Source organism: Grampus griseus (assembly GCF_964374135.1).
Source record: "Grampus griseus genome assembly, chromosome: 18".
In the NCBI taxonomy this organism is placed as follows: Eukaryota; Metazoa; Chordata; class Mammalia; order Artiodactyla; family Delphinidae; genus Grampus; species Grampus griseus.
In genome coordinates, this window is record NC_139012.1 from 47,089,917 (window position 1) to 47,106,353 (window position 16,437).

Sequence of the window (16,437 nt, forward strand, 5' to 3'; positions counted from 1 at the left end):
CTATAAAAGAGGAAATCAACAGTAACACAATAATAGTGGGGGACTTCAACACCGCACTTACACCAATGGACAGATCACCCAGACGAAAAATTAATAAGGAAACATAAGCTTTAAATGATACAATAGACCAGATATTTAATTGATATTTATAGGATATTCCATCCAAAAACAGCAGATTACACTTTCTTCCCAAGTGCACACAGAACATTCTCCAGGATAGATGACATTTTGGGTCACAAATCAAGCGTTGGTAAATTTAAGAAAATTGAAATCATATCAAGCAACTTTTCAGACCACAACGCTATGAGATCAGAAATAAATTACAGGGGAAAAAACATAAAAAACACAAACAATGGAAGCTAAACAATACGTTACTAAATTACCAAGAGATCACTGAAGACATCAACGAGGAAATCAAAATATACCTAGAGACAAATGACCAGGAAAACACGATGATCCAAAACCTACGGGATGAAGCAAAAGCTGTTCTAAGAGGGAAATTTATAGCAAGAAACAAGAAAAATCTCAAATGAACAATCTAACTTTATACCTAAAGGAACTGGAGAAAGAAGAACAAACAAAACCCAAACTTAGTAGAAGGAGAGATTTCATAAATCAGAGCAGAAATAAATGAAATAGAAACAAAGACAACAATAGCAAGGATCAATAAAACAAAAAGCTGGTTCTTTGAGAAGATAAACAAAATTGAGAAACCTTTAGCCAGACTCATCAAGAAAAAAAGGAAGAGGACTCAAATCAATAAAAGTAGAAATGAAAAAGGAGAAATTACAATGGACACCGCAGAAATACAAAGCACCATAAGAGACTACTACAAGCAACTCTATGCCAAAAAAATGGACAACCTGGAAGAAATGGACAAAAATTTAGAAAGGTATAACCTTCCAACACTGAAGGAGGAAGAAATAGAAAATATGAACAGACCAATCACAAGTAATGAATTTAAAACTGTGATTAAAAATCTTCCAACACGGATTCCCTGGTGGTGCAGTGGTTGAGAGTCCGCCTGCTGATGCAGGGGACACGGGTTCGTGCCCTGGTCTGGGAAGATCCCACATGTCGTGAAGCAGCTGGGCCCATGAGCCATGGCCGCTGAGCCTGCGTGTTCTGAGCCTGTGCTCCACAACGGGAGAGGCCACAACAGTGAGAGGCCCACGTAGCCCAAAAAAAAAAAAAAAAAATCTTCCAACAAACAAAAGTCCAGGACCAGATGGCTTCACAGGTGAATTCTATCAAACATTTAGAGAAGAGCTAACACCTATCCTTCTCAAACTTTTCCAAACATTGCAGAGAAAGGAACACTCCCAAATTCATTCTATGAGGCTACCATCACCCTGATAGCAAAACCAAAGATACTATAGAAAAAGAAAATTACAGACCAATATCCCTGATGAATATAGATGCAAAAATCCTCAACAAAATACTAGCAAACAGAATCCAACAACACATTAAAAGGATCATACACCATGATCAAGTGGGATTTATCCCACGGATGCAAGGATTCTTCAATATATGCAAATCAAACAATGTGATATACCATATTAACAAACTGAAGAATAAAAACCATATAATCATCTCAATAGATGCAGAAAAAGCTTCTGACTAAATTCAACACCCATTTATGATAAAAATCTCCAGAAAGTGGGCATAGAGGGAAGGGAACCTAACTCAACATATTAAAGGCCATATATGACAAACCCACAGCAAACATCATTCTCAATGGTGAAAAATTGAAAGCATTTCACTAAGATAAGGAACAAGACAAGGATATCCACTCTCACCACTCTTATTCAATATAGTTTTGGAAGTCCTAACTATGGCAATCAGAGAAGAAAAAGAAATAAAAGGAATACAAACTGGAAAAGAAGAAGTAGAACTATCACTGTTTGCAGATGACATGATACTATACATAGGTAACCCTAAAGATGCAGCCAGAAAACTACTAGAGCTAATCACTTAATTTGGTAAAGTTACAGGATACAAAATTAATGCACAGAAATCTCTTGCATTCATATACACTAACAGCGAAAGATCAGAAAGAGAAATTAAGGAAACAATCCCATTCACCCTTGCAACAAAAAGAATACATTACCTAGCAATAAACGTATGTAAGGAGGTAAAAGACCTGTACTCAGGGCTTCCCTGGTGGCTCAGTGGTTGAGAGTCTGCTTGTTGATGCAGGGGACACGGGTTCGTGCCCCAGTCCGGGAAGATCCCACATGCCGTGGAGCGGCTGGGCCCGTGAGCCATGGCCACTGAGCCTGCGCGTCCGGAGCCTGTGCTCCGCAACAGGAGAGGCCACAACAGTGGGAGGCCCGCGTACCACCAAAAAAAAAAAAAAAAAAAAAAAAAAAAAGACCTGTATTCAGAAAACTGTAAGACACTGGTGAAAGAAATCAAAGATGACACAAACAGATGGAGAAATATACCATGTTCTTGGAATGGAAGAATCAATATTGTGAAAAACACCATACTACCCAAAGCAATCTACAGATTCAATGCAATCCCTATCAAATTACCAATGGCATTTTTTACAGAACTAGAACAAAAAATCTTAACATTTGTATGGAGACACAAAAGACCGTGAACAGCCAAAGCAATCTTGAGGGAATAAAACGGAGCTGGAGGAATTAGACTCCCTGACTTCAGACTATACTACAAACAGCAATCAAGACAATATGGTACTGGCAGAAAAACAGAAATATATATCAATGGAACAGGATAGACAGCCCAGAGATAAACCCACACATCTATGGTCAACTAATCTGTGACAGGAGGCAGGGATATACAATGGAGAAAAGACAGTCTCTTCAATAAGTGGTCCTGGGAAAACTCGGCAGCTACATGTAAAAGAATGAAATTAGAACACTCCCTAACACCATACACAGTAAATTCAAAATGGATTAAAGACCTAAATGTAAGACCAGACACTATAAAACTCTTAGAGGTAAACATATGAAGAACACTCTCTGACATAAATCACAGCAAGGTCTTTTTTGACCCACCTCCTAGAGTAATGAAAATAAAAACAAAAATAAACAAATGGGACCTAATGAAACTTAAAAGCTTTTACACAGCAATGGAAACTATAAACAAGATGAAAAGACAACCCTCAGAATAGGAGAAAATATCTGCAAACGAATCAACAGACAAAGGATTAATCTCCAAAATATATAAACAGCACATGCAGCTCAATATTGAAAAAACAAACAACCCAATCAAAAAATCGGCAGAAGACCTAGGTAGACATTTCTCCAAAGAAGACTTACAGATGGCCAAGAGGCACGTGAAAAGCTGCTCAACATCACTAATTATTAGAGAAATGCAAATCAAAACTACAATGAGGTATCACCTCACACTGATCTGAGTGGGCATCATCAGAATATCTACAAACAGCAAATGCTGGAGAGGGTGTGGAGAAAAGGGAACCCTCTTGCACTGTTAGTGGGAATGTAAATTGATACAGCCAAATTGATACAGTCACTATGGAGAACAGTATGGAGGTTCCTTAGAAAACTAAAAGTAGAATTACCATATGACCCAGCAATCCCACTACTGGGCATATACCGAGAGAAAACCATAATTCAAAAAGACACATGCATCTTTTGGACTTCCCTGGTGGCACAGTGGGTAAGAACCCACCCGCCAATGCAGGGGACATGGGTTCCAGCCCTGGTCCAGGAAGATCCCACATGCCACGAAGCAACTAAGCCCATGTGCCACAACTACTGAGCCTGCACACTACAGCCTTTGAGCCATAACTACTGAGCCTGCGTGCCACAACTACTGAAGCCCACATGCCTAGAGCCCGTGCTCCACAAGAGAAGCCACCGCAATGAGAAGCCTATGTACCACAATGAAGAGTAGCTCTCACTCAACACAACTAGAGAAAGCCCATGCACAGCAACAAAGACCCAGTGCAGCCAAAAATAAATAAATAAATAAAATTAATTAAAAAAAAAAAACACATGCACCCCAATGTTCATTGCGGCACTATTTACAATAGCCAGGTCACAGAAGCAACCTAGGTGTCCACAGACAGACGAATGGATGAAGAAGATGTGGTACATAAATACAATGGAATATTACTCAGCCATAAAAAGGAACGAAATTGGGTCATTGTAGAGATGTGGATGTACCTAGAGACTGTCATACAGAATGAAGTAAGTCAGAAAGAGAAAAACAAATACCGTATATTAACGCTTATATGTGGAATCTAGAAAAATGGTACAGATGAACCAGTCTGCAAGGCAGAAATAGAGACACAGATGTAGAGAACAAACGTATGGACACCAAGGGGGGAAAGCGGGGCTGGGGGGCGGTGGTGGGATGAATTGGGAGATTGGGATTGATATATACACAGTAATATGTATAAAATAGATAACTGATAAAGTATTTTTTAAAAAATGCTCTGAGAAGTTGGAGGAAGAGAAAACTCTTATCAGTACCTTTCCCCATGAGCTTATAGCAGAGATAGGTTCTGAGAATCCCTAAAGACACCCGAAGAAACAATGGAAAATCAATAATCCAGAATGCTAGTTTTCTTAAATCAACTAGCATAAGGATGCGCAGCCACTGCTTTGATGTTAGTTACTTTTCCTGTAAAGAACTGTTGCATTCATCAGACCTGTCCAAGACTCCTGCATAATTTGGAGTTCTATACTCGAGAAGTTTTCTAATTATGGTTCCCAGACCAGCAGAATCAACATCCCACAGAAACTTGTTCATAATATAAATTCTCGGGCTCTATCCCAGTTCAATGGAGACAGATGTGTGGGAGCAGGAGAGGTTAGAGGCTGGCAATGTGTGTTCTAGCCAGGCCTCAGGATGATTCTGATGTATGCTGAACTCTGAGAATTACGACCACAACCAGAAAAAGAAATGTAAGGAACTGGAGAGGACTCTGAGAAGAACAATGAAGATGAACGGAATGCCTGAGACAGAATAAACAGAGGAACCAAGACAGATGGCTTTAGCAAGAAGAAACCTGTGGTACTGACATTTACAAGGCTTCAAGTATATGAAGACTTATTCACAAGGGAAGGTAACCAGATGTTCTCCATTTCCCCTGAGGGAAGACAAAGAAGACGTTACGGACTTCAAGTTGCATCATAAGAAATTTAGGTTAAAATACAATTAAAGTTTGCTGACACAGAGTGTTGTTAAACATTAAAATGAATTGCTGAGGAGTTTGTAGAACTTTCTTCTCTGAGTATCTGCTTCAAAAACTACTGTAAATTATAAAATAAACTCTTGTTTTCTTTCCAGCTAAATGACTACCATCTACTGCATAAGGGAAAATGTGAAAAATATGTTGTTACATTTCAGACCTTTTAAAATTATCTAAAATTTAAAATATCTGAGGTACAGCAACTATCTTAAATATGAGTGTTAAAATGATAAGAATACTTATTCAAACACAAAACATATACATTCAAAGTATTTCTTTAAACTATAGATAATGATGTTCCGTAATAGTTCAAAAAGTGAGCAGTAGCACATATAAAATTCTTGGTTGATGCAATTTACATGTATTTTCAAATAAAAAGAAGAAATTGAATACAAATGAATAAGAAGTAAAAGACTGACTAGTTGGTATCTAAAAATTGTATCCTTGTATTTTAAAAACATCACTGAAAAAATTCATAACATGAATACATATATGTGTTACACAAAATGATAGCAGCAACCAAATGCACAGCTTTGCCAAAATGCTTCTAACACTCTTTCCCAATCTTATAGCTTTATATTAATAAGTTCATTAAACAAATATGGTTAACAGGTAACTAAAATAAAAAGATACAAAAAGGTCCTTTTCCTGAGCACCAATAATATCTGGTAAGTCTCACATGTAAAGTAAGTGTGTCATAGTTACAATTCCTGAAACAAAAGTTCTTTTTTAATGTTGAAAAGTCACCAAAAGTTTAAAAGTTTAAGCTTTAATAATTTTCCATGTGTATAGGAAGTCACTATAATGATAACTCTGTGACTTGTTCACCTCCAAAATATTTTGAAGTTGCAGTCTTCATTGACAAAAAACGATTCCAGGAATTTAGTAGATGTTCATATTTATTGTACTTAGCATAATTCAGGAAGTTAACATTTTTCATTACCTTTTCCACCTTTCCACCATTGATGTCACTGGGGAGGAATTTCTTGCCAATTGTTCTCAAGTCTGTCTAAAATAAAAATATTATTATTAACATAAAATTATAGAGAAAAGTGAATCTAAATCTAATTTCACTCACCAACAAAAGATAAAATTACTTAAGGTGTGTGGAACAAACTTTAAATAAATGTCTTTCAACTGATTATGAGATCTATATATATATAAAATCAATCTTTTCTAATAACACAGTCCCATACATAAATTGTTTAAAGTACATCAAAGGCCTTATTTATATCTGGTCATACTTCTCTAGATACCCTTTTAACTTACTAAGTCTTCTTTATTAAAATCTAAAACTTGATTTTATGAAACTATATAGTCTTACTAAAAAATTAATGCCACAATCCAAAACTAAATGACTACTTTGAACATATAAACAGAGTATATTTTTGACAACTAAATTCTATCTAACCTTGATATGCAGAGACATGAAAACACATTACTCTATAGGCTGTGATACTTATGACATAACAAAGCTACACAACATAAAAATATCCCAGAGAACAATACCACTGCAACAGCAAGAAATCGTAAGACTATACTGTAGTAAATACTTATTTCATTTGCTTTTTAAACAAATTACAGAAACAGAAGTTGTGAACAAATGACTAACCACATGAAAATTCCCAAGTACATATTATTCAGCAAACTAAAGCAAAACAAAAAAGAACAACATAGGACTAAGATAAAGTTGTAGGATTTCTGACATAAAATCAGAACTTCAACTACACAGTCTACATAAAAAAAACCAGACTTTTTCAGGATTTTGTCTTCTTTAAGTAAGAAGAAGTGAAAACTAAAGGAAAAGTAAGAAATTTGTTCAGAAGAAAACTAATACTACTCATGAAAAAGGCCTAATTATTTAAGCTAAGAAATTATATCGCTGCTTGAGATAGTGAGGTTAGATTAATAACTAAATTTGTACTGTTTTGTTATTCCTTAAATATAGTAAAGAGAAGCTCTTCATTGCCTCAAGAGCAAAACAAAACAGACTTAGAGTGCATTTAATCACAAAATTTATAAGGGAGAAATTTATATTACACTTAAGGAGAAAATACTAGATGATTAAAATTACTGTATTATAAAAGGATTACATATAGAGAAGTAGGATAGTCTTCTTTGAACACCTACAATAATAGAATATCCTCTTACTTGAAATATCCATATATGGTCAGCTTAAGAAACAAGCATACATGTTATACAACCCTCACAGATCCTTTCCAGTCTTTTACTACAATGATTTATAATTTATTTCTCAATGTAATGCAAGGATCACTCCTAAGTAAAACTCACTGAATGGAACTGCCAGGTAAACTAAGCCCCAAATCCAAATACTTGTTTAACAATGTTTCAGGTTTATCCTTTTTGCAGCCTTCACCCAATAATAGAGTGAAAGAATTATAAACCATACCTCAAGTTGCATGTCTTTGACTTTGAAAATACTAAGCAACATATGGGGAAAAAAATACTTTCCTATACTAGCATTTCCTATATTAGGATTGTTTTGAAGATTAAATAATGCATGTAAAGCATTCAGCACAATGACTTGCAAACAGTAAGCATTTAATGAATGTTAGCTATCATGTTTACTTTAGCGAATATAAAACATGCATATTGTTATCATCTGAACGTGTACAAGTCAATAATACAACTAACAGTTCATAAAAACATAAGCATTATCTTGAAGTCACTCAAAAGCTGAAATATTTAAATATGTATAAAAAACAGAATACATAAAAATTTTATGATACATCATGGTCCTTCATTTCTGGTTTTTATCACTAATTAAAAAATTAAAATAAAATGAGGCATTAATATAAATGAGAAATGAGCACTAGACTAAAATCCTAAACTTTGATTTACTACATACTGTAATTAACTAATATGACCTGGGACACGTCAGAAATTCTCTAAATCCAGTTAATTTATTCCTCTGTAACATGGAAAATATATTACCAATTCTATCTTCCAAAGCTGTTGTCAGGCTGAAAGGAGACAATATATTCAAAGTGCCTTACACACATATAAGGAATGTTATTTCATTGTTCTTTTAGCAAGATGAAAATGACCTACCAAATCTTTAAACACCCTAAATTCAAAGTCAATTTATGAGTTCTGCAAAGGCAATTCTATGATTCAGATGCTGTTATATCAGGGTCACTAGGATAACTGGGTCCAAAAATATATTTATAGTGAATAAGCAATTATGCAGGAGAAATATATAACACGCACGTGTGCACATGCACAAAAGATTCCTGACTATTTTTTCAAGTAAGTTCAGCAGAATATCTATTAGGCAAATCATTTTGTATTACACAGAATCTTAAAACAAATTTAAAAATAATCTTTAAAACTTTTACTGTTACATATTATTTAGTAATTTAAGACTAGGCTATCATTTAATTTTTTTCTGAATAATTCAGGAATTTGAACGCAAAACTACATGCTGAATTTCAAGGTTATTTCTTAATATCCTTACTCCTCATTCTACAGAGGAAAAAATTAAGAACCTCCCTCCTTTCAACATAAAAACCCATGCAGAAAAGAGTTACATAGCAGCTCTGAGGCTGCTATCTTTAGAAGGGCCAGCTTACAAAGTTGGCCCGAAGGTGTCATCTGGGAACTTGGCACTTGAACCATTCCCTAACTGAAACTGTGGTTCACGGCCTAAATTATTTGTGTTAACAATGTGATCTATGGTAAACACCTGCTTTTTAAGGGGGGGAGTCTGGAATTTTATTTCATGGTAAGCAGAGAGTACCTTCCTAAGCAGCCCAATTAATAGCCTAATGGACTTCCCTGGGCAGGAAAACCATATACATACCATTGCTTTGTTCACTGCTAGATAAAGGAACAAATTCAGTGTGTTCCCACTGGCGGAAGAGAACATAAGCAAGCTTATGCATGGATTATTCTCCCAATATGTAATAAGTTGTATGTAAGAACTAATAATGCAAGTCTTTCTCAATTAGTGATTAACATCCCACAATCACTCGAAAGTTAAAAAACTTCAACAGAAACTCTGTATATACCTGATTTTATTTAAAGGTTATAAACTTGAACCTTAGATTATTTGTCTGGTGTAGACTTCATCCCGATTAAAAGTATTTTTTTTAATCCTATTGTATCGCATAATAGCTCTGGACTGCAGTATTTAACTATATATTTTAAAGAAAATTGTAAAGACAAATTAATTCACTAAGATAATAATAACATGTACCTCTTATGTACACAGGACAAATACTTCATGTTGACTTATTTTACTTAGTTTCATACCCAATTTATACATAGCTCAATGCTATTTACCTATGTATATAAATAAGAAAAATAAAAAAGAACAGAAGATTGTCACAAAGCCTTTTTCCTATCATCTTTAGGACTTTTTTTAATAAACAAAGAAACTAGGGTTCTTTTTTGTGTGTGTGTGGTACGCGGGCCTCTCACTGCTATGGCCTCTTCCGTTGCGGAGCACAGGCTCCGGATGCTCAGGCTCAGCGGCCATGGCTCACAGGCCCAGCCGCTCCACAGCATGTGGAATCTTCCCGGACCAGGGCACGAACCCGTGTCCCCTGCATCGGCAGGTGGACTCTCAACCACTGTGCCACCAGGGAAGCCCGAAACTAGGGTTCTTTATACCATTTTTTGAAAATAAAATTCACTAATTTGGGTGCAAATCAAGGGAAGTTAAAGTGTCTAGCAAATATTCCCATTTGTAGTCACAGATAACACACATAATTTCTAAAAAACCTGTTGGTCTTATTGAATAAAATTTCAAAGCAGCTAAAAAAAAAAATCACAGGTTTCAAAATATAAATTTTATGTTTAAACCCAAGTTTAACTATGTAAATATAAATTTAAGTAATTTGAAAAGTTATACACATTTATATATTTATTTATACTTCACATGCTCTTATCAGTTGTCGCCCTTTCTGCTTTATGCTAAACCTACTTTGCAGTGACGTAATGGATTTATCAGACAGTAATTCTCTTCTGAATTTCACTGATTATGTATCATAGTATATGAAGTTGATTAATAGACTGTGACTGCAAAGGCGATACAAAAAAAACTCCCATAGGGTAACTGCAAGATTGAAAAAAGAATATTAATTTACTTACATCTGTACTTCAAACAATTTTTATAACTCTTCAAAAACATCCAAAAGTCAATCCCAATTATAGATAAGATACAACTATACAAATGGGTAGAGGGAAAGAGCTTGGAAAGAAATATACACCAAAACATTAACGGTAATTATTTGGTTTTATTATTTTACTTTTCTGTATTTTCTGAAGTAGTCGTATGGTACCATATATACTACTTTTATCAACAGGAAAAGTTACTTTGAAAGAAAAAATACAACTGTCAAGAAGCTATAACCTAGCTAGAGTTTCTATGTAAATTAAATGTCAATTTGTTTTCATGAATATGATCAGTTTTTACTGCTATTACATAGCTACTGTAAATGTAATGAAATTCTGTAACGGATCACAGGGTGAAAAAAAAAGGAGTTTTAATTGCATTTTTCCCTTTTTCATTGAATTCTGAATAATAGATGTTAAAGAAATATATATTTCTTATAATTGGCTTATATGAGATTACCAAATTCAACAAACATTCCTGCAACTTAAAATGGACAATAAAAATGCAAGATGATTTATGATTTTTTCTCATCATAAAATCCAGTTTATTCTATGAGATATTTTTCATAAATATAGCTTCCAGATTTAAAACATTTATAAGTTAATAAATAAAACTTACATTGAGAGCAATCAGGATGATGTCATTTATATTGACTTTGTCAGGAGAACTTGTGCATGCTTCAATGCCTTCATCTGAAAGATACCTGTTAAAATAAAATAAATGGCTTAATATTTTCTAAAATCAAAATTAACCAAAATTATTTTCTTAAGTCTACATGCAATTTTGTTCTCTACTATAAAATGCTTCCACTACAAATACGAGGCAAAAAGCATCCTGGATACTCCCTGTTTATTTACTATCTGATAGAACAGGATAGACAATGCGTATTTTTCCTCTTTTATATCTTTAAAGGGATACCGTGTTAATAAAAGTATCCATATGTTTTCTGAGAAAAGCTATTTAACCATCAATATACTTCTTAAGGAATGAATGAGCTCCTCTTTACTATTATACAAATACAATATCCAATTTAAATATTTAGTAATACAGTAAACTCTTAAGAGATTGAGATGTGCTATAAAAATAGAACCAAAAACAACATAGATTTAAATATAGTCCAACAAGCTTTCTTCTGGGCTCCTTTCTCACATTATCTTCTCAAGTCCCCTTTCTCTAACATAATGTTCCCAAGAATCTTTCAATAAATACTTCTGACTCCAAATAGCACAAAGATAGGCAACTTTTTACCATATATCTTTCACTTTTCCTGTCTCTTTTCAGTTTTTTTTACTCATTTTCTTATTGCCCTTTGTTATTTTTTATTCAGTCCAAACCAACCATACATCTGTAGCAGACAATAATTAATTCAAGAGTAAAAAGATTATTGAATCCAAATGGGGGAAAAATCATCTCTACCAATTCACCCACACCCAATACAGTCATTTTGAAACTCTTTGATAAATTCTACAATTCAGATATCATCCCCCCAAAAGTCCACCTGTAAAAATGCCCATTAACATTCAGCATCTTTTGTAATCAGTATCAGATACTCCTTTAACCAAAGGTCTGATGCTAGCATTGCCACTGTAGACATTCTCCCACTAAAAAAGATCCCACTACTGGGCATATACCCTGAGAAAACCATAATTCAAAAAGATACATGTACCCCAATGTTCCTTGCAGCACTACTTACAATAGCCAGAACACGGAAGCAACCTAAATGTCCATAGACAGATGAATGGATGAAAAAGATGTGATACATATATATACAATGGAATATTACTCAGCCATAAAAAGGAACGAAATTGAGTCATCTGTAGTGATGTGGATGGACCTAGAGTCTGTCATACAGAGTGAAGGAAGTCAGAAAGAAAAAAGCAAATACCGTACATTAATGCATATATATGGAATCTAGAAAAATGGTACTTGATGAACCTAGTGGCGGGGCAGGAACAGAGACACAGTCTTAGAGAATGGACTTGTGGACACAGGTGGGTAAGGGGAGGGTGAGATGAACTCAGAGAGTAACACGGACATATATACACTACCATGTGTAAAACAGATAGCTAGTGGGAAGCTGCTGTATAGCACAGGGAGGTCAGCTCGGTACTTTGTGATGACCTAGAGGGGTGGGAGGGAGGCCCAAGAGGGAGGGGATATAGGCATACATATAGCTGACTCACTTTGTTGTACAAGAGAAACTAACACAACATTGGAAAGCAATTATAATCTAATAAAGATGAAAAAAAAAAAGATACAGGAGTGCTAATCTGACAGAGCTAACTCCGGCTCTTCCTGATGGCCAGCAATTCCACCATCAACCCCCAACCTTAGGCTGATTCTAAGACACCTGTCAATGTAAACTTTACCTGAAGAGAGCAACCAAAGAGCATATACCTTTAAGAAACATAGGATGAATGATTTCTCAAAAGTAAAAGGACAAGTGAAAAGAAATGTGAATAGGAGAGTACAAAAAGCAATAGAAAATTAAAGCTGATAAACCTATGCATAAGATCAAGGAGGTAAAAGAAAGGAATGTGTATATAAATCAAAGCAAGAATGTGTTAAAAAAAGTTAGATACTATTAAAAGTTGAAGACCATGGCAGTGCTAAACTACAATGATGAATGAAGGCAAGGAGTTAAGTGGGCTACAGAGAAAAATAGAAGTGTTAAGTATGTAGATGAGTCAGTAAGAATGAATGGATGGGAGGCAGGAATAAATAGTACATGAGTGACCATGGAATACAATGTTTGCAGTCAGCAGAGATGGCTAAAACACTGCTTTAATTCAGAATGGCTAAGTTCATTTCCTTATTACCCTGATAATTTGTCACCATTCACAGCCATTGACTGTATCCGGCACTAACCATCTTACAAACTCAGTTCTACAAATATTAATTAATTCCCCCTTTATGTGAAAAGCACTATGTGAATCAGTAATAAGATCAGTAAAATGATGAAAAATAAACATCTTTCTTCAAGGAGTTTACAGTCTCACATAAAGAATAACACAACATGTAAACAGCTATCATACAATGCCAAAATAACTATAAACAAAATGTTATGGGGGCTCAAAGTGGCTGCAGAATGGAAAAGAGTGCACAGAAAGGGAATAGTACGACCAACAACATGGAAGTAAAAAGTATAAAGCACATTCTAGAGGTAATAACTTGGAATGTTACGGCTGGAAAATGGGGAAGAGATGAGAGGTCAGTATAGGTTGAGACAAATTTTATTTACTGTAGGAAGCAACAGTGCATAGAGGGATATGGGTGCTATATTAAATGTTGACTAAATGTTGAGTAATTACAAAATCACAACTTTCAAAATTCCTACAGTGGGGAAATAATATGCAATGACTAATAAAATACTTTTGTTTTCTAGAAAGGTAACTCTTTAGAATTAAAAGATTATAGGATGTCACATGAACTGGAAATGATCTTAAAAAATAATCAAAGTTTAACTCTTCAATTTTACAGATGAAGAACGCCCAAAGATGTTAACCTAAACTTGCCCCAAGATACAAACTTAAGCTATGAAAAGTTAAAACAAAAATGCCTCCTGATTCCCAGTTTAGCAGTCTTTTCATTACAACACACTATTTTTATTTATCAACAACTAATGCTAATATCAGGAATATGATTTTTTTCTCATAAACAAAAGTCAACATCTATACAGATCAATTTTTTAATCAAGTAGACACTTTACCAACACACACAAAAAAGCACAACTAGGTAAATTCGATCAGTGTCTCCGAAGTATATTAAATAAGAATAGGCCTAGTTTCATAGTAAAAGATCAGGGAACTAATATTAACTACGATTAAGAGATTCAAAAATTGTTACAACAATAAAAATACCTATCCTGCAAAATATAAAGAGGAAACATCTATCTAACAAAAATTCTGAAGGCAGAAGAGATAAGGGGGTGTAAATTTGACTTCATCCATGTATAAATCAAATATCATGTGATTTCTTCCAAACGATGCCTGGAGAAGGCTTCTTGAATATAAGAAATTATAAAATATGGCTCAGTCTCAATTTCCAAGTTTTACAAGTCTCCCTTCCTCACCCTTCACATTAAAAATAAATAAATAAATAAATAAATAAAAATCAAAGGACTTGAGCCTCACAGCTTTACTTTGTAATTATCAAGAAACAGGAGACCCATTCACAGGTCTCCCCAGTAACATCTTGGTGATCCTTCTGTCAATACTGGACCATTTTCACAGGACTAAATCTAAATTAACTGTAACTTGAGATTTATAAATTAATCTTTCTGTTTTTGTAAACATTTAAGACTCCAATATCATCAATGAATAAAAAATGTGATAAAACTAAGGTATTATGTCCAAATCCGCTTCAAGATGCACAACAGGAACACAGCAACTGAAAGAACAAAACAACACACAATTCACCAGCCTTAATGTGGTCACTGGGAAAAAAAGGAATTGAAAATTGGCACAGGCGTGTCAGATCTGATCCCTGTGCACATCTGCACGATGGACCTCAAGGGAAGTGAGTCATAATCAGTTCCCAGGTGCCGTCTTTGAGTATGCAAAACCAAGGGCATGGACCTTAAAGAAGAAACAAACCCCAGAGAGCTCTTGTTGACTACAACAGCCCCCAAAGCACACACTTTTTTTCTCCTCTGGTGGAGATTTGAGCACAGTAACATTATAAAACCATTCATTACTATTCTGAACTAAAAATACATCAGAATACATTTTATTGACAAGCAAGGCACTAAAGGGCTAAATTCCTACATGATACTCACGGAATAGACTAATATTTCTCCTTAATTTTACCTTCAAATAATTCTATTTTAAATTACAGTTTAATAAACACTCAAAATTTTTAAAAGATTTTGGAAAGTGCTTCTTATTTTCATAAATAAATGTTAAAATTCTGACTTTCTCAGAGTCATTTAATTTTAGCACTGAGCAACTCTTCTTACTTAAGAAGTAAAAGCTTTAAAATTAATTACTATCCACCAATTTGGGGGAGAGGTGGTTTCCTATTACAAATAATGAAAATATATTTAATAAGAAGGGTCTCACTGCTAAAACCATCTTTACCTCATGTTCTAAAGTTACTTGGGCATATAAAACAGACATTCCCAAACTACAGTTCAAGAATCTCAACTGACAGAAAACTGTGATAAAAACAAATACTATTGTTTCAATATCACTTGTTAGATCCAGATAGTGGATCACCATTACCAGTAAGTGGATTCCTAACTGCAAGGGAAAAGAGTGCCAATTTTCCTTTGATCCATTCCTCCGGAAGTAGGTAAAATCCTTGAGTCTAACTTAACTACTGACTATGATGTACACATAATGAGGAGGGCAGCAACAAACTGAAGAGTACACGCCCGTCTAAAGGGGGCGCTCCAGTGACTATCTGTATGAGGATAGGTTAAGCAGCCATTGTCAGATCTCATTTTTAGCTTTTAGTTTTTTGCAAAGCAATGTACAAGCCAAACAAAACAGGCTTCAGTCTGCATGTGGCACACACACTTTGTACGTATTAATCGTATTGGTTTACTTCAGTTATCTGTTTGTTTGCTCTTATACACTTTCAACTTGTCTTTGACATGCAGGGTTGTGCGCTAAGTGTCTCTCAAATGATATAATATCCATGGCTGACATCCTTTTCAAGCAAAAGAGGAAAAGAACTGTCTTTTAGGTCACTTTGTATGACTCCTGGACAGCAATAAACATATTTGTGCATGTAAATAGTGTTCTTACGGGATTTATCATCAAATCATTTACTTTGGCCTAAATTATCTTCAAACTGCACATATGATAACTCATCCTTACCTAGATTTCCAGACTACATATATTTTTTAGGGGGAAAAATGTTCTAATTGGCCAGAAATACTAAAAAAGCACACTGAAGTTTTCTTCCCCTCCACCTACCTGTACCCGTCCAAGCAATGAATACCCATTCAAGTCTGAACTGAGACATGAATTCCTAAGATAATCAAAAACAGAATCTATTATCACGCATACAAATTAGGCTGATGACACATGAAAATTCTTTAAAATGCCAATAAGGAAATCAAGAGTGAAAACATTCTTCCCAAATGGATAGGGACTCAATCAAA

At 34.7% G+C, this 16,437-nt stretch overlaps 1 protein-coding gene across 2 annotated transcripts in view; it reads right to left on the reverse strand.

Moving 5' to 3' along the window:
* Window positions 1–16,437, reverse strand: part of TDRD3 (tudor domain containing 3) — a 200,800-nt gene that overhangs the window by 106,735 nt on the left and 77,628 nt on the right. For both annotated transcript variants that reach the window (XM_082675520.1, XM_082675521.1), the window contains exons 2-3: window positions 10,947–11,031; window positions 6,132–6,197 (exon numbers count right to left, since the gene is read on the reverse strand). In XM_082675520.1, the coding sequence (XP_082531646.1) occupies window positions 6,132–6,197; window positions 10,947–11,031 (151 nt within the window). The remainder of the gene's footprint in view (window positions 1–6,131; window positions 6,198–10,946; window positions 11,032–16,437) is intronic.